The sequence below is a fragment of the Pundamilia nyererei genome, unplaced genomic scaffold, assembly GCF_000239375.1.
Source record: "Pundamilia nyererei isolate P.nyererei 1_Seehausen unplaced genomic scaffold, PunNye1.0 scaffold00292, whole genome shotgun sequence".
NCBI classification, from domain to species: domain Eukaryota; kingdom Metazoa; phylum Chordata; class Actinopteri; order Cichliformes; family Cichlidae; genus Pundamilia; species Pundamilia nyererei.
Window position 1 is genome coordinate 289,629 of NW_005187693.1, and position 18,942 is coordinate 308,570.

At 41.9% G+C, this 18,942-nt stretch overlaps 1 protein-coding gene across 4 annotated transcripts in view; it reads left to right on the top strand.

Moving 5' to 3' along the window:
- The window catches only part of nhsl2 (NHS-like 2), a 209,933-nt gene extending 191,361 nt beyond the window's left edge, over positions 1-18,572 (top strand). For 3 of the 4 annotated variants that reach the window (XM_005750908.1, XM_005750910.1, XM_005750911.2), the window contains exons 5-10: positions 6,094-6,276; positions 10,935-11,979; positions 12,157-13,330; positions 13,477-13,786; positions 16,118-16,235; positions 16,928-18,572. In XM_005750908.1, the coding sequence (XP_005750965.1) occupies positions 6,094-6,276; positions 10,935-11,979; positions 12,157-13,330; positions 13,477-13,786; positions 16,118-16,235; positions 16,928-17,267 (3,170 nt within the window). In that variant the 3' untranslated portion in view covers positions 17,268-18,572. The remainder of the gene's footprint in view (positions 1-6,093; positions 6,277-10,934; positions 11,980-12,156; positions 13,331-13,476; positions 13,787-16,117; positions 16,236-16,927) is intronic. The other variant, XM_005750909.1, reaches the window with a different exon arrangement.
- The last annotated feature ends 370 nt before the right edge of the window (positions 18,573-18,942 follow it).

Consider the following 18,942-nt stretch of genomic DNA (forward strand, 5'->3'; position numbering starts at 1 on the left):
ATGATTAGCTGGTCATGGGACACAGCTGAAAGCTCCAGACAAAGTTGCTCACTAAACCTCGAGTTTTAGAGCATTTTAATGCTGGTTTAGCATTCCCTGTCAAAAAAGTCACATTAGCAGTTGCTGTAATGTTTCCTCTAAGCAACTGCAGCAGCAGTTTGTTACTGTTTTCTTTATTTTTAAATAGTTTTTAGGCAGCGTCAAGATGTTTATGATCACATAATTTAAAACACTGTGTGCTGTAGACCGTTAGGGCAACTAGGCAGGAACAGTGGGCTACACATGTAAGTTTGGTTTTTTAGTTTGTGTTGTACTTTTCATGCTTTCACTACAATCTGGGACGCATGCAAACCTTTGCTGATGGTGGCAACCTGCTAGTGATAAAAGCAATTAGTAAAAGATTCATAGTGAAGCACCCGAATACCTCTTTGCAACAAGTTTCACACTTGCACTTTTCACACTTGCGACTGCAGCTGTTCACAGTATACTGACTGGTTTCTAGGTCTGTGTGGATGGGGCTTAGCAGTCAATTGTACAGTGACGGGCCAAGGAAACCTGACTTAAAACGTGTTTATAGTGTGACAGGAAAAACTGTTTTTCTCTGAGTCTCTCTATGGATAATTTCTTCCTTCATAACAACTTCACAAGTTATGATTGAAAAAAAAACCAATTTCAAATCCATCCATTTGACATTTCGTTAGCTTCATAGCATAAGTGCCTAAGTCATTTTTTGGTCAAATTGAGATTTTTGCCTAACTTTACTCCCCTACCACTGCTGCATCATCCTGTCCGTCTGCCTATGTCATCACAAAAAAATGACTTAGGCACTTATGCTATGAAGCTAACGATTTGTTAGCTTACAATTAGGGTCATAGCTTTTCTGCCAGTCCTCACCTAGTATTCCATTAGCCTGTTCGCTAGCAGTGATTGGCTGGTGTTTTTGTGCATGTTTCCCTCATGCAGGTTATACATGTAGCTTGCTAGCCAAGCTTGCTAGCATTAGCCAATAACTTAGGAATCCACCCTTCTTTACAAATATATGGTCACTTATCACTCCAGAAACCATTATGGCATTAGCTGGAATGTTAATGTTGATTTCTTAAAGGTTTTAAGTCCAAAAGATAAAGTCTGAATGATGTGTGCTGTTAAGGCAACAGTCTGGTGCGTTTTTACCTCCATCACTCTGCTTAGATCCCAACGTTGTCCTACTTTTAAACTGAAAACACTCTTATATGTTATTTTATGTCATAAGAATTGTTAGAAACTTGTAATATACTGTAAGGTTACGTGGCATTTTGTGATTGTCATGTTTCTCTCTCTTGCCCAAAGCTATTCTAACCTCTGTGTCCTTAAGACTCACTGCATGCAGGCAGCTGAGCAGTTTAACAAGGCTTATACTGAGGAGACATTAGGATTTGTAACTGGTGGAAGGCTGATAGTTTAAACAGGGTCTGTTAGTGATGCCCACAGAAGCAACAAGAAGACTTACAGCCTGCTAATAACAGCTTGGTGAGACCGATCTTGAAAGTGGGAACTGCTCTGAATATTCAAGTAGGAAAGTTAGCTAGCCAAGACTGGAGGATGCAAAATTGTCACTATGGTGTCGGCGTTACAGAGGGACCCACATCAGCAGGAAGTGGGTGAATGCATGACAGTCAGACAGGAAGTCGTATTTAGCTCCACTCCACGGCTGAGTCACAGCTTTAGCCTCTCTGCTGGAAAGCTGGAGATGCTCAGACTCAAACACTCGTGCTTATTCATGCACAGAGGGGAACGCAGATTGAGTGGCAGTCAGTGAATGAGCTAAATAGGGAGACTGTTGCAAAAATAAACAGAGGATGAATAACTGAAGGGAATAGGCTCTTGGAAAGATGGAGAGATAAAAGGACAGGTGGAAAAACGGGCAGGTTAGTCAATGAGTAAAGCAGAAGAGCGGAAGGAGTCAGGACTTTTTCTTAAATCATGAATCCAGGTTTGCTGTTGTTAGGGAAAAAAAGATTTAGAGTGTCCAAAGATTTAGAAGCAGGAAGTGTCAGGAAGTTTTGATGATTAGAGTTATTAGTTTGATGATTTGCCAAGCAAAAGGTTTCCAAATGTTAAGATGGTGATAAAAGCATGTTTATTTCAGACATCTAAGTAACAGCAGGAATCATTATTACACATCCAAATACAGTTGTGCCATTAAAGAGAGTTCAAGTGTCCCTTTTAAAAATTATTTTAATGGGACAGCCAATGACTGTTGATCAGCGCTTTGGAAAAGATTGGATTTAAATTTCTGGGTTCAAGTTTTGAGCGTCTTTGTTAAAATGATTAGCTGGTCATGGGACACAGCTGAAAGCTCCAGACAAAGTTGCTCACTAAACCTCGAGTTTTAGAGCATTTTAATGCTGGTTTAGCATTCACAAAAGTCACACTAGCTCACATTAGCAGTTGCAAAAGTTAGAGATACCTGCTGTAAAGTTTCTTCTAAGCAACTGCAGCAGCAGTTTGTTACTGTTTTCTTTATTTTTAAATAGTTTTTAAGCAGCGTCAAGATGTTTATGGCCACATAATTTAATACACTGTGTGCTGTAGACCGTTAGGGCAATTAAGCAGGAACATGCTTGTAAAAAATAATTACAAAACTTTCTACCTGCTAATGGAACAAAGGAATCAGCGGTCAATTTTCCCAGGTGAACTTATCCTGGAGAAACCAGGTTTCCCTAATACTCTACCTAGTTATGGAAACCTGGTTTCTTATAAAGGAAAGTCAATAAATCAGCTCACTGGAAAAAAAAAAAAACATTGTCACATGGAGCATGTCTTATAGTTCAGAAGCTGCAGGATTGGTTTATGCAAGTGTCACGTATCAAGGATTTCATTGAACAATATGTAAGAAGATGTGTTTATTTATAAAAAAAAAAGTAATTAAGAAAAAAAACTCATTCAACCGACCTCACACACATTCATACAAAAAAAAAGTTACGCTCAGGCATCTTATCTGACGTTCACGGGCACTCGTGGACTGACAGACACATCGGAGGCAACTTAGGGTTCGGTATCTTGCCCAATGATGCTTCAACATGCAGGAGCAGGGGATCAAACCAGGGCTCGACCCACCCATCTTCCAGCTGAAAGAAACCGCTCTACCACAGTTGCTATATGAGATGACTTTGCTCAACCTACTGACAAATCTCATTCAGTATTGAATTTGCTGTGCATCTGCAAGCTGCTTTGCAACCACAGACAGTAAAACACATGGGCACAGCTTCTGGGTCAGAAAAATGAAGCCAGTGAGGAAGCACATTAATCCTGCATTCTATCTCCAGGCCACAAGATGGTGATAGATGTGGTTCTGATTCGACCTTGTTGGACATTTTTCTGCTGGATGCATGAGCTCAGTCACTCATTTTGGATCACACTGAATAAAATAAACAAGTCTGTTTAGTAAATCTTGGTCATAAAGTGTTTCAAAATGTAGGATTAGCTGTGATATGAAACCGCATGCTCATTGGCCAAAGATCTGTCGATCAGAGGTTATTAGCCAGTTCGCTGTTAGACCATACCCTTGTTGTCACATCGGTGTTTTTGCAACCAAGATGATTCTGGCAGAGACGCTCATCTTGAGGCTTCACAAACCAGTAGCACTATTCATGCTGGGATTTTAATCAGCTCTGTAGTCACTGATGTCTAAAACAGAGCCATGCCATCAAGTCTTAATCATGTTAGGTTCGTCGCATTTCCTTTGTTGTTCTGCGCCTTTGAGCTTTGCATAATTCATCTTTATCTGTTGATTTTTTTGTAAATGTTTAGTTTGGGCATCAAATATCTGCCATTAGTTTTCTGTTTGCTCTCTCAAACAGATCAAAGGTTTGTAATTCTGTGTTGTTAAGTGCCTGGAGGCATAATTCGTACAGGCTGCTGCAAGAGGGACACAGCTGAGGGAAGAAAAATGGAAGGAGGGTGAGCTGGACTCATCTGACTTCCAAATGTGAAGGAGATCTGTGTTTTGAGTGCTTGGTGACAGCTGTCAGTGTCAGCGGTACGGCCATGTTCCTTAAGTTTGCTTTGGCACAGGGTGAGTAATAGTGGGCTGATTTGGCTCCAGTTTGTTTATTTGCTTTCTTGACTTATTGGTTTTTAGTACCGCAGTCCTCTTAAAAGAGCTTCATCAAGTGGCACAATTTCATTGTTGGACATAAATTTTAGCAGCAGGCTGAGCCCGATATGACTGTTGCTCTAAAACGAGGCTGATAGCTTAATGGGATGGGTGAGAAACGGCGCTGTATGTCATTAAGGTAACCAGCTAGGTGCCTGCTGCCACCAGTGACTCACTGGATTCATGTTCTCACACAAAACACATTAGGGAGACGGGAAGTGCACTAGAACAGAGCAGCAGGTTTCTCCGTCGTGTCTGCCGTGAGCCCGTCTGGATTAAAATGTAATGCATGTACAGGAGTCATTATGGTGATGATGAAACTGAAAGCTGCAAAGTCTTCTCCACTTGTTCAGCTGAGATGAACTCATCGAGTGTTGCTTATGCCACTTCTCAAACACCTGCTGAGTCAGAGGCAACTTTAAACAGTGGACACTTGAAGTATCAGCAATTGTGCGACAGGAAACAAAGAAGAGTGGAAACAACTACCAACTTCAGGCAACTCTGTGACATTAATTGTATCCTATTTTAGAGTAAACGTTAATATTAAAAGGGCAAATCAACAGAGTTCTTAATGCATCTTTAATTAGACACTATTTATGTAAACAGTCTTGATTTGAAATCTCTTTATAGTGAAAAATATTCAGGCGGTATCAACCAAAAAGCATTGTTGGGAGAATTGGACTTCCACTTGACTTTGTTTTACTCGCAAATTTGCCTAAACTGCTACCTGAGTTTTGAATTCTTTTCTTAGTCCTATCACCTGAAGTGTTGTCAATGCCTCTAGCAATTGTATGAGAGTTTTGTAAGCTGAGAGAATTAGACAGTTAGATAATATAGAAATTTAGAAAAAGAAATGTAGAAATACATCTTTCTAGTACTGGGTGTACTCCCTTTTTTTCTTTAGAGCTGCCTTAATTCATTGTGGCAAAGATTCAACAAGGTGCTGGAAGCATTGCTCACAGATTTGGGTCCACGTTCATATGACGGCATCACGCAGCTGCTGCAGATTTGTCGACCGCACATGATTTGAGCTTTGAGATGCAGTGTGTTATCCTGCTGCAGCCATCAGAAGATGCCCAAAACCTACCATCCAAATGTTGCAGCAGAGATCATGACTCATCAAACCAGGCAGCATTTTTCCAGTCTTCTACTGTCCAGTTTTGGGGAGCCTATGTGTCCTCTTCTTACCTGTCACCCAGTCTGGTCTTCTCCTGCTGTAGCCCATCTCCTTCGAACTTTGATGTGTTACAAATTCAGAGATGCTCTTCTCCGTATCTTGGCTGTAACAATCGGTTATTTGAGTTCCTGTCTGTTCAAAGCAGTCTTTTCTCCTCTGACCTCTGGGTATCAACAAAGCATTTTCCCCCAGAGGACTGCTGCTCAGTGGATATTTGCTTATTTGCACACCATCCTCTGTAAACCCTAGAGATGGTCATTGGAAAAATCTCCGCAGATCAAGATTTCTGAAATAGATCAACCCATCTGGCACCAACAACATGGAAAATCACTTAAATCATCTTTCTTCCCCTTCCTAATGCTCACTTTGAACTTCAGCAGGTCATCTTCACCAGGGAAGTGGCCACTAGAGAAACGGCAGTTCCCACATTTTCTTCCTTTTTCACCTCCAAAAGTTGCCTCCTGATGCAAATACAGAGTTATGGTTGACACTGTGTCTCACTAAAGTGACCTGAGTGAATGTTTAATAGAAGCAGTAAATCATGTTTGTGTTAACGAGAGTTGTGAGAGGAAAGCACTGCAGCCTTTTAAGAGAGACTTGAAATCATATCAAATGATCTGCCTTCACATCGCTGTCTCTCAAGAGCCATAATCTAATACTTTATTGCCATGTCAACAACATGATTGGATTTATTGTTTTATTTAATTTAATGCGTGTCAGGTAAAATTAGTCTTCCCACCCTCCTGCTGACCTTCTTGCTGCTGTCTTCCTCTTGCAGGTGAAGGGAGAGGATTGAAATTCCACGGTGTTGATCTTCTCCAGCACTCTCCGTCCCCTTCCCCCTCTCCCGGGGACCCTTTCCCCCACCAGCCCCACTCCCTGGAGCCTGTTACTGACACACCGCACCAGAATCTCCCACTGAGGAAGACACACTCTGACCTCGACACAACCTTACCTGCAGGTGTGTGTGTGAGACCATAATAGAGAGCTCTTTACCCTCCCTCCATGGTGCAGATCTTATTACTCCTCACATAAAGTGTGCCGCAACCTTCAAAGACAAGAGAAAGAGAGAGAAAAAAAAGAATCTGGGAATGTCAGAATGAAATTCCTATACTCATGAACTTCTCGTATTTCAGATAAAACTCTAGTATTGCTGTTAGTAGCACTGAACAGTTCTTGGCTGTGGAAAGACTATCATTTTTTCCCCGCCCACTTTAAATACTCTTTAAATAAAAGAAATGTATGCAATAGCAGGACATTTTCTTTTGTTTGAATTATGTTTTTTGTTCAACAAACATGACAAATGTGTGTTTATTTTGTCATTGATTATGGATTTACATACTGTTTTAAAAGAAAAATGTTCTCCTTTCTTGTTAAAGCATAGTCACGCAGGCCTAGAGACAGGCTGGCCCTTGACAAACTCAGCAAAAGCAAAAACCTGGACTGCCCGACTGGTTAGTGAGTGGTTGCTGGGTTTTTTGAGGTGAAACTGGCTGTAAAAACCTACTTGTGATTGCTTCGGTTGCTAGCAGTTGCTACTGTTGCCCATAGTTTACATGGAAGACACAAACTTGTTTGCAGATATTAATCCTTTAAAACTGGTCAGAGTGGGCACGCTCCATTTTGCGTAACTATTTTTAAATCCCTGTAGAACCGAAACCCTGTAAGCTGGCACAATAATTTGTTTTGCATATGAAACCGGAGGAGTTGTACTTACATCTTATGCCATCAGTTTGCCCTAGGTCATGGTTTCCTTCCACATATAGCTTTGCAAAAATTGCATAAAAAGCACTTGTAGCAACAAAAACATAATATTCCAGAAACAGGCTTTGCCGATCCGATCAGCTGTTCAAAACACTTCCTACGTTGGAATAGACATCAGCGGGAACTAATGCATGCTCCCCATTACTTGCCCAAAACTGGAAGTGATGTCATTTTTGCAGAAAATGTAGTTTTTTACCTTCGGGGCCTTATAAGCCTATACTGGTATTTTTAAGAGTCATGTTGACTTTATGCTTTTCTGAATAGTTTCTGGGATGCTTAAAACTCATATTGCACTGCTGGAAATAGTTTATTTTGATGCACATGCTGTTTTCTTTGCAAATTTGCATTATAATATTTATTTTCATTTTTCCTGTAGTATATAAAAATTGGTGTATCTCAAAAATAAAATTATGAAGACACTCAAAATAAATTTCCTGTTGTTGGAAACTTTTTTGTGCAACTTTTTTGTATTTACAGTTTTGAGGGATAAACCTCTTAAAATTCTCTAAATAGAAATGTAAAAAAAACAAAAATGATTTTAAATTTTTTTGTAGTTTATTGCACTTTTTTGCAATTTATGTAGTTACTATGGACTTAATGCATACATATTATTAAAATTTGGGCTATAACAGTTGTATTGATGTATAGCAACTTGAAACGCTCCCAAAAATGGCACTACAACATGTAAAAATATAAAGATAAGCTCTGGCAGACTTGGTTCTATGGTAGGTCTTAAAGGGTCAATGATTTGCTCCCTGAGCTGTAGTGAAAGTTGAAAATTGTGATGTAAACGGTGAATGGAGAAGGTTCTTCTATGAAGCTGGACAGTCTTCATTTCAGTTTCACTTCAGCTTGCAGAACTAAGTGAAACCGCCTCCACCAGCTAGCAACCAAAGCAATCAGAAAGAGTTTTTTTGCAAGTCAGTTGGCAGAATACACATTTTTCCGTAGTAACGGGTGGTTGCCATGGGGTGACTAACCAGTCTTTTAGCCTGTGTGAGTGGGGCCTTTTTCACTCATTCCCACAATGTCACCAAGATTGTGACATCCAAAATGGAAGTTAACATGTTAACAAGTTAACATCACATTGTTAGTTGTCACACATCTGCAAAACTGCAATACCACTTTGTGACCAGTTTCCCCTAGTGACAGCTAGCACTCCCCAGCAACCGCTTGCCAACCAGTCAGAAAAAGACCCTTTTTCAAATGATTACCATGGGATTTTGATGGTTGTTACTAGCCTACAGCACCAACACAGAGTAACGCTAGCTACCACATTAAAAACAATCTACCATAAACACAATATTTAAACTCAAAAGAGAGCTAAGAGTTATTTAGCATTAGCTTGCTTGTTTGATTGTTAACACTAATAGCAAAAGTAGACTATTAGTTAAGCTTGTTTGCCTAATACTTCACCAGCTAATTTTATTGGGCTATCTGGTATAATGTTGCGGATTTTAGGCTATAATAAATAATGTACTGTAAATCCCGGACTACAGAGCGCACCTGATTAAAAGCCGCATGCTGTAATTTTAGAAAGAAAATCAATTTTGTACTTGTACAGGCCGCACCGGATTTTAAGCCATATGCATTTCACTTGTAATATGAGATATTTACACAGAAATATAACACGTGAGGATTTTTAATGTTTAATTTATTCCGTAGTGTAACATAACCATGGTAACATAAACGTTATGGTAACATACAAAAATACATACTGCAAATGCTTTTTTTTCCTCGAACAGCACCTGTAACACGGCTACCTTTAAGTATACGTACGTATCGGTAACACACAAATTACGTTGCTTATGGTTTTTTTACGGAACGGTGCACAAACAACATTACAACGTTTCTTAACAACACGTAAAAATATATACCGTATATTTACTGCTTATCTATTTTATTGGTCTACTGTTACCAGGCAAATTGTTTTTGGCCGCATAAAAAAATATATGCATTAGCCGCACGTCATTATAGGCCGCAGTGTTCACAGTGTGGGGAAAAAAGGGCGGCTTATGACCCGAAAACTACGGTAATGCCCCAAAGCAAAGGTGTATGACTAATGACTGCTTTCTGCAGTACGGCCAATATACAAAGGTAGTCAGCTATCTATCCACCAAAGGTTTAATTAAGCAAAGAAAATTACACAAACTAATGCTGAATTAATAATTTATTTCCCCTGGATTTGCACTAATCAATGTTTCCTAGTGAAGAACAGCTATGCCTTTAGCCAGGATCTTTTCATTCCTTGCTGGTTTATTTACTTCAATGAGGACATTTAAACACAGGGCATCAAGGGTTCATTTAATCAGCTTCATCTGAATAAGCCCATAATTTTGGTGAGACGAAGACAAAAGCAGAAGAAGCCACATCTGACATTTAAAAATGTGTTTCAGTTGTTCTTGAATTAAGAACTAATCCTTTGTTGCAGGACGAATATGCATTGTTGAGAATGTACTATTAGGCCTATGTAACAAATTAAAGGGAAAAAAACTGACCCCTCAATCCTTACAGTGGGTGAATGTGGTGGGTTTGTTGCTGTGAAGGGGCATTTGGTTGGCATGATATGGTAACCTGTCACACCAGATAACTTGTTACAGAACCATCTGTGAAGCCATACTTGCAAAATGGCACGCGTTTGAAAGAACCATCTGTCTATTAACTTCAGCCAGTCAGTTGAAAAATCAAACTCTTGCCAAATCCAGTCAAGTGAAGATGAAAAACACCTTTGCACATCAGACAGTGAAGAAATGCTCTCAACTTTTCAGTTCTATAAGTTATGATTTAGCATTTCATCTCGAGGAACAGCTAAAACATGTCCATAGATGCTTATTTGTTCTGTGGTTATACCACAGCACATAGCTTAAAGCGTGGAATATTGGATTCTGACCAAGTTCTGGTGTGATTCTATCTCACTTGTAAAAAAGAATGTTTTTGATCCGCTTTTCCTCCTTAGAAGGAAAGGTCAGAGAAGTTTATATATGTTTTTCTTGTTACTATGTTGCCTTGTATGTATCTTTTAAGCATGGAGGTTTGTTAGGCAGGAAAGTATGTCTGTGAAGGTGCTTGGTCATCTCGGTCATTGTAGTGTAAGGAGCATGAAAAAGAAAACAGTCTGAAAGAAAGAAGTTCTAAGAAAGAACTTCTTTCAAAGAAAGTCTGAAACTTCTTTCATTCAAAGAAGAAAACTGGTGGAGAATCCCAGATTTTAAGCCCTATGGGAGTGTCTCCAAGAGGGTCATGGACTCCCTATTGATCCTCTACCTAATCACACGAGCCCGTGTGAAAACAGGTGTGGGTCACAATCAGCCAAGGTTTCGGGTAAACCCATTGCAAAACCTAGCCCCACTCTATCACGTGATATCCTGAGGTCAAATGGCCCAAGTGTCTGGGAGCGGATCTCAAAACTGGATTATAGATGGCAGACAGTTGGTGTTGTAAGTCATCCCTTCTGTTCAAAGATGGTAGTTCACAGTGGACAGATGGCTTCTTTCACTCCTGTTTCAAACCATCTGTCTTCTGTGTCCAAAATGTTAACATTAGCATCCTCGAAAGAGTGACCTTTGTCCTTTAGATGTAGATGGACACCTAAGTCTTGTCCCGTCGAGGTGGCTATTCTCGTCAGGCAGTAAACAAATGATACACACTGTGTATGGACTAATGCCAGAGGCTACAGATGTCAAGGCAGGTTGTGCCTTTTCTGGTCAGAATAGTTTTCTGAATGGGTAGAGCTAGAGATAGATATGTGATGTTTAGAAGTTTTTATTATAACCTTTTATTTTAGAGTGTCCACAGTCAGTGGAATTTGGTGTGATTAGTTTTGGTGTATTGATTCTTTCCCTCTCTTCTCTACAGACAACCGTTTGGGGCTGCCTGCCCCAGATCACCTTCACCCAGAAACTATGGACCATTCTGGGCTGCTCTGCTCAAATACACCCACCACTTCCTGGAACGGACCCAAGGGTTCCACCTTTTCTCCTGGAGCGTGGAACGAGCCTTACAATTACAGTAAGAACAAAGGACCAGCGGTACCACCCAAACAGCACAGTATCATCGGAGGAGGGACCCAGGAGGGGGTGATGCTGGTGAGCTCAGGACATTCAAGCTCATTCAAGACTGTGACAGACCCTTCTCGGAGACCATTGAATAACATGGACATAGGGAAGCGGAGTGAGACAGAGGGGGCTGCAGTTGATGGAGGAAGAGGGGGAGGAGGGGAAGCAGTGAGAGGACGGGAGAGGTCGGCACGTTCCATAGCAGCACAGAATGCTTTCAAGTTTCGAGAGCGTTCCCTTTCCACACCCACAGATTCTGGATCTTTTTGTTTCACAGAGGGTGTTATAGGCCATCCGGATGGTAATATAACATCTACAGGAAATGGGAATACTATGGACCACCAACAAGAGCATCACAACTTCCTCGGCTTAGGTGAGAATTACGCCCTTCTCTACCCTAGAGGGAGCTCAGAAGACAGCGCAAGTACAACTGACACAATCTCCGTCACAGCTTCAGACTACAGCACAGAAGGCCGTTTGCGCCTACGTTCCCGCTCCATCTCCCTTAAAAAATCCAAACGAAAGCCACCACCCCCTGTGAGGAGTGTCTCTCTTATGAAAAACCTTGGACAAGCTGAGGGCAGAATACACCATCAAGGTGGTCTTTACAGAGATGGCCGACCAAAGAGCCTGCACATTCCCAGGGATCACTTCCCTGACTTTCAGCCAGATTTCCTTCTGCCCAACTTGTCTAAAACCAGTATTGGTGAGCGAGAGCCAGGCCAAGGAGGGAATGACAGACCTCCAAGTCTAGAGGTCCAGGCACCAGAGAGGGAGGGGGAGACAGAAATTACTTTTCCCACGCACTGGCAGCTAGGGGAGTGGAAGAGCAATGATCCATACAGGTAGGAAACTACACATGGATGTTTAGTACTTGTGCTACAAAGTTATTATTATTGTGTCATCTTTATTATGTCTTCTCACATCATTTCATAGGTATCCTGGATGTTTTGTTGTCAAACGTGTTTGGCAAACTTTGATTTAGCAAAAAAACTTCACATCTCTTCTGTGCTCTTCCTCAGGTCTCTGTCAGGCTCCAGCACAGCAACAGGTACTACAGTGATCGAATGTATGAAAGTCAGAGGTAGCTCAGAGTCCCTTCTTGACTCTCCCTCCACCTCGAGAGCCACATCACCCTTACAGCTTTCCATGGAGACTGACATCAAGGCATCATCCCCCTTCAAACCTCCAGGACTTATGTCCCCATCAAGTGGCTATTCCAGCCAGTCAGAGACTCCCACCCCAACTGTTCCACTCAGTCATCTGGCAGGTCAGGGGACTGTGGGTACAACAGGTACAATAGGTTGTAAGATGCGCCCCAAAATCCCAGAGAGGAAATCATCTCTACCATCACCCAAGGATCCAGCTGCTAGGTCTAGACTGTCCTTTGAAATGCCTGGGAATGCACATCTGGAGCTTTCGTCCATCAAGCCAAAACAAAAGGCCAGCCGGCGGCATTCTGACACTTCGACAGCAGCAAAGCCAGGAAAGATCAGCCCGAGTTCCTCACAGGCACTGCCTATGGTTACCCAGAACGAGCTAAAGACTGTTCGGCTTCGTTCAGTTTCTCGTGGAGACCTAGAAGACTGCCCTGATGGAGCCTCTGACACCATCGAAGAGGAACAGCATGGCCGCGATATAGGCGAGGATCCCAGCCCACCACCCACTCTACCAAAACCTAAACCACCTGTAGCAGTCAAGCCTCCCTTACCTAAACGGCCCATGAACCTTCTTCTCAAGTCTCCTTCTCCTTCCTCCACTTCCCCTCTGGCGCTTGACTCGCCTCCTGCCTCACCTGTAGACCGACCTGTGCCTCTAGGCAACATCTACAAAGTCATGAAAAAGCCAAAACCCAAAAAACCTCCACCACAAGCTCCAACAAATCCCACTATTCTGTCAGATTCAAACTCTATGGCTGCTCCACAAACTGCCTATGATCAATCGTTCCTCCCCCTATCCCAGTCCCTGTTTGATCTCCCTCCTCTCCCAGACCCTCAGCCTCTCCTGGAAGACCCAGTTTTGGAGCCTGAATTTGATGTTGACCAAGAGATTCGTCTTGGCCCCGAAGATGGAGGCTCACTCCCTTCACCTTGCAGCAATCAGGAGGCCCCAGAACTTCAGGACAAGAGCAAGACGCTACCCTCAAGAATGACAGTCTCCTGTCTGGCAGAGCTGTCAGACAAAAAGAAACCCAAGGTAACCAAATTAAATATATTGTTCTTTTACACAAGTCATGGTTAAACATCGAGTATCTTCTAAAGGCAAACAATTTAAAAAAACATATTCACAGTTCACAACTCTCCTTATTTCTCATTCTTTGAAACCTTCTCAATCCTTTCCAGGTTCCACCTCCAGTCCCCAAGAAGCCAAATGTTCTGCTTCTTCCCACCTCAGTCCACTCCTCCACTAATGGCAGCACAGACCGTCAGACGCCACAGACTGACAGCCCCGTGGGCCTTCGGTCTCCGGTAGGAACATTCCCACCAGATGATATTCTCAATGCTCCCAGTGTTCCCGACATGCCTGAGCAAGATGAGAACCACTTGGGAACAGATGAAGAAAGTTCCAAAGAGTCATCACTACAATCCTCTCTTCAAGATTCCTCTCTCACAGAGCTGGAAGGGAAGATGGCTGGTACTGGGATAGGGACAGGTATGCCTTGATGGGTCCACTTTATTAAGCTTTAAAAGTTGGTTTTCACCGAATGGTGGTCTCATAAGACTCATAAGACCAGATAAAAGGGCTTTTATGCATCAATTTATTTTTTTAAAGATGAGACACTACACACTACATGTAAGGCAAGGCAAGGCAAGTTTATTTGTATAGCACAATTCAACAACAAGGTGATTCAAAGTGCTTTACAGAGACATTAGAAACAAAAAACATTTTTGGCCTATTTTACTTCAATAACATTTCTTCTGTCAGACTACTGGAAAGAAACCACCGAAAATGTGTTTTTCTACTTAACATTTATACAAAGCTGTTCGTGTTTAATACAAGACTTACATCATTTGCACATTTTAATCCAATAGTCTAAAAACTTTTAAAACAAAAGCACCGTTTTTAAAATATTGTCTCTTTTTCAATAACTGACTGAGGAAGTGTCATTGTGATATAGGTTACATTTTAATAATTGTTTTAATATTGTAAAATTTTACATTACATGCATATACTTACACACACCAAAAAGTTCTAGTTTGATTCCCTTCTATAGTTTGACAGAGGGATTTGTTTATATACCATCCAGAGCCTGATTTGTAGAAAAATGGAAAAAGAAAATATCTTTGTGTAAAAAATTTACTTGGACAGTTTGATGGAAACATGTCAAAGTTAAGTAGTTATTTTCCCTTGGTTGTCCACACGCCTCCTGCAGTCCCTCTATTCTCCACCAGTGGTCCCTGTCCTACAGAATCGCCGCTTCAGGGTAGGGGTAGTTGTACATTCATTCAATGATGAAATACAAAAATATACCATAAATCTTGTACTGGAGTTTTCTAATCGTTTCTAATTAAAAACATCCCAACCCAAATGTTGCATTTTCTAACATATATTAGCTAATAGTTTGCTTTTAGTCTTGTTTCACTGCAGACATTGTTTCTTGTGATTTTTTTTATGTGCCTGTGTTGGTGATAATCGTCTAGCAGAGCTTCTACATTTGATTAGGACTCATACCTGCTAATTTTGATACATACCCTCCTGATTCTGCTGTGTTTTGATACAGGCCCATTGCTCTAAAATGAGCCCAAATCAAAACACAGAATGGTTCACACTGTTTTTAACAGTGAAGATGACATTTATCATCATTATTTCATTATCACCTAATTTTCTCTGTAGCCAAATCAGATTTACATATGCGTTTGCACAAAGCCAGCTGATATACACCTATCAGCTGCTTTATTAGGTATACCTACATGTAGTAGTGCCCTTTGCCTTCAGCGCTGCCTAATTTAACAAGGTGCTGAAAACATTCCTCAGAGATTTTGGTCCTTGTTGATATTATAGCATCACAGATTTGCTGCAGATTTGTAAGCTACACATGCATGATGTGAATCTCCCATTACACCATGTCCCAAAGGTGATCTGTAGCTTACAGTGGAAACCAATTTGAGTATAGTGAACTCATTTTCATGTTCAAGAAACCAGTTTGCGATGATTTGCACTTTGTGATGTTGTGTGTTATCCTGCCTGAAGAAGCCTTTTAGAAGATGGATACACTGTGGTCATAAGAAACAAGCAGTACTCAGGCAGGCTGTGGCATTTAAACAATGTTTAGTTAGTGACTATCCTGTACATCATTAAACCACCAACATCCAGAAACGTTAATTCAAGGAAGGACTCATGCATTTATGTTCCATCCATCCTTCCATTGCCTATCCTTATCAGGGTTGCAGGGGGGCTGGAGCCAGGGTACATCCTGGACAGATCATACAGTGGTGCAGTGGTTAGCACTGTTCCCTCACAGCAAGAAGGTCCTGTTGTTTATCCCAGATTCTGCCCTTGCCACCGGAATTTTGCATGAGAAATGGAAACTCATTAGACTAGACAACATTTTTCCCATGTTCAATTTTGGACCTTGATCAGTCCTTGCAAATTGTAGCTTGACATCAACAAGACATTTTCATCCATGAAACTGCTGTTCACTGGGTATTTTCTCTTTTTTGGTCTATTCTCTGGAAACTGTAGAGATGGTTATGTGATTAAATCCCAGCAGATCAGCAGTTTTTGAAATACTCAGACCAGCCCACCTTGTGCCAACAACTAGGCCATGCTCAGAGTCGCTTAAATCACATTTCTTCACCATTGTGATGCTGAGTTTGATCTTCAGCAGGTTGTCTTGAACATTTCTGCCTGAACTCAATGAGTTGGTGATTGGCTGATTAGCTGTTTGGTCATTAAAATTTATATCATCTAAGATGCATGAGAAAGTGGCTGGTTAGCATTTCTACTTTATATGTTTTACCATGATTTGTGTGCCTTGCTTAGATGAACCAGCAGCCAGTGAAAAGACTGTACTGCACATCGAAGAGGAAACAGATGACGACTTGTTGGCCAGCACACCTACAACACACACCACCGAAGACCTCTTCACTATTATACACAGGTTTGAGCACGCACACAGACACAACCAAGGCATATTTTAAACACCAAGATCGGTGCAAACTCTGATATTAGAGCACATAGTTTCCTCAGATGGCAGTTAAAGGTTAAGAAGTGCTTCACAGTTTAGTCTGTTTTGACAGGACAGCACAAATGCTTTGAGCCATCACCAAACCTGCCTGGCAGCTTTTTATAACCTGGAGCATGTGACAAAATACGCATTGTCTTGTTGAAAAGGTGTGAGACAGATGGAGTATAAGGTTCCCTAGCAACAGTTACATGTAAAGTGGGTTTGCTGCACGACCACTGGCTCTCATTTCGTCCTTTTTTTTTCCTTCCAGCGTCCCTCTCTCTCTCACACATGCACGTACGTGGATATGAGTACACACAGAAACTGACAAGAAATCTAGTCACTAAGCAACAAGTGTTCGTGATTTTTACCTTGCGTGATGCTGAAAATAGCTTAAAAGGCTCTGAAGAATAAGTGAGGATGGGGAAATGGAAGATCGGTAATCAGCGTTTTCATCCCCTACAAGAAAGAATGGAGTCCCTTCTGTAGTTACAAATTTTAGTTTTTCTATTCTCGAGAAACAAATGTCAACTAAAGTGGGACTCATCACACACGAGTAGTAAATCTGATGAAGTGAAACAGCTGCACACACAGTTTTGGCTGATAATCTTCTCTCTCTCCTCCAGGTCCAAACGAAAGGTCCTGGGTCGCAAAGAACCTTCCGACTCGTTTGGCAGTCGCCAGAGTTTGGTGTCACCGGTGAAGCACAGCACCAGCGGTAGCGACCTCAGAAATCTAACCTTGGGCAGCAGCCAGAGGTCGAGCTCCCGCAACGAGAACTTCATGGCCCTCCTTCAGAAGAAAGGCAACAAGTCTTCCAGCGGAGGAACCAGAGTCTCTGCCATGGAGCTTCTAAAAAGCACAAACCCCCTGGCCCGACGTGTCACGGAGTTTTCAGCCAACACGGCATCGAATGCCGAGGGAGGAGAGACAACGGCTGGGAACGACAAACCCAGCGATCAGTGAATGGAAGCGTCTACGCAGATGTAAACCAGGTCTGTTTGCTGTCGACAAAGCTACCAACCATTTCCATGGCCTGCCACCCTATGGGGGACGGGGCCATCTGACGAACATGTCCAACCAGATCGCTCCAACTACTGGTTGACCATTTGCACTGTCCAATCAAATTGGAGCACACCTTTGGACAAAATGGTCCCTCCCACGGTTGGAGCACTGTTGGTCCGAGTCAAACCAGCCCCTCTAGGAAAGCAAGACATCAACGGAGAGAAAAGTAGGTTCTCACAATATATTTAATGGAAGGTGGAGGTTTTGAGGTCATGCTTCTAAACTGCACTGCACTATCTTTTCCTCATTGGGAATTTGTTCAGTGTGGAGGCTAGTTGGGTGGAGCAGACCACTGGGAATGTAAAGATACACAGCAGGCATCTTTACTCCTGGGCTTCTTCCAGGTGAATACAACAAAAAAACCCTGATGACTACGGGGGAGCGTATCTGAACCTGTGACCATATTAATCCCCCCTAAAGAGGAATCCCATCAATCCACAAAACAAATGGAATAAAAACACTGAAAATACAAGACTTTAACACAATTTACCCTCGATTCTACCAAACCCCTTGAGCTAGCAGCATTACAGGTCCATCACCTGTGGACCACTGACAAAGGAAATATTCCCAAACCTTGGACCTTGTGGTTCCGTCTTCTCTCCACGGTGAATGCGACACCACAGCAGCCCTCTCAGCTCCAGACAGACAGGATTACATAAAAGAGCCGGATTTACAAACAGAAACCACAAGGCGGGGGCACGCTTTTTGCCACCAAAGATGAGGCATGAGCACACCACACGTGTTATCGCTCGTGCTGTGAACACAAACACGGACCTTCACAAAACATTCCACAAAGGCGCTCGGCAAACGGACCACATTTTTGGAACATAAGCACTTTTTTCCCCCTTACTGGTGTCGCAGGTCGTTTACACGGCGCAAACACTGCGCCGCTACCTTTTTCCTCATCTGTTACTATCTTTTCACTCTTTCTTTGGTTTCTTTTTCTTTTTTCTTTTTTTTTGCATATATTTTTTTCTTAAACATACCCAGTGGCCATATACTGTACATGTTAAACTGGATCATACTGTAATGTATCATGTACAAAGATAAATGTAACGCATCTATCAACAACTATCATCTGCAGAAACAAAGACTATAAATAGTGTACAAAGCAGCAAGAAGATTGGACTACAAACTGCCCACGCAGTGAGGGGAATACACACACTCAAACACACACACACGCAAAGACTGCCAAGCAAAATGTTACTGAAGACAAACAAACAAAACATGGAGAAAAAAAAAGAAGACCAATCTACACACAAGTGTGTGTGTGTTCATACAAAGAGTGTGCGGAGGATATCATGCCTGTGGAGTTTCTGTACGGAGAGCATGAAGCAGGCCTGCTTATTAAACAGGGTTTTTATTCATTTTGGTCTCTGGTGTTGGGACCAAAGGACTGTTAAACACTACAAACAGACCAGAGGGGACCTAAAGGTGCGTGTGTGTGTGTTTGTGTGTGTGTGCGAAAGAGGAAAGTGCCAAGAACAAAGCAAGGGGAGGGAAAAGACAGACGGGGCGAGTGCATGTATGTGTGCATTTGCAGTTTTCGTGTCTGTTCTGAATACATGTCACACAT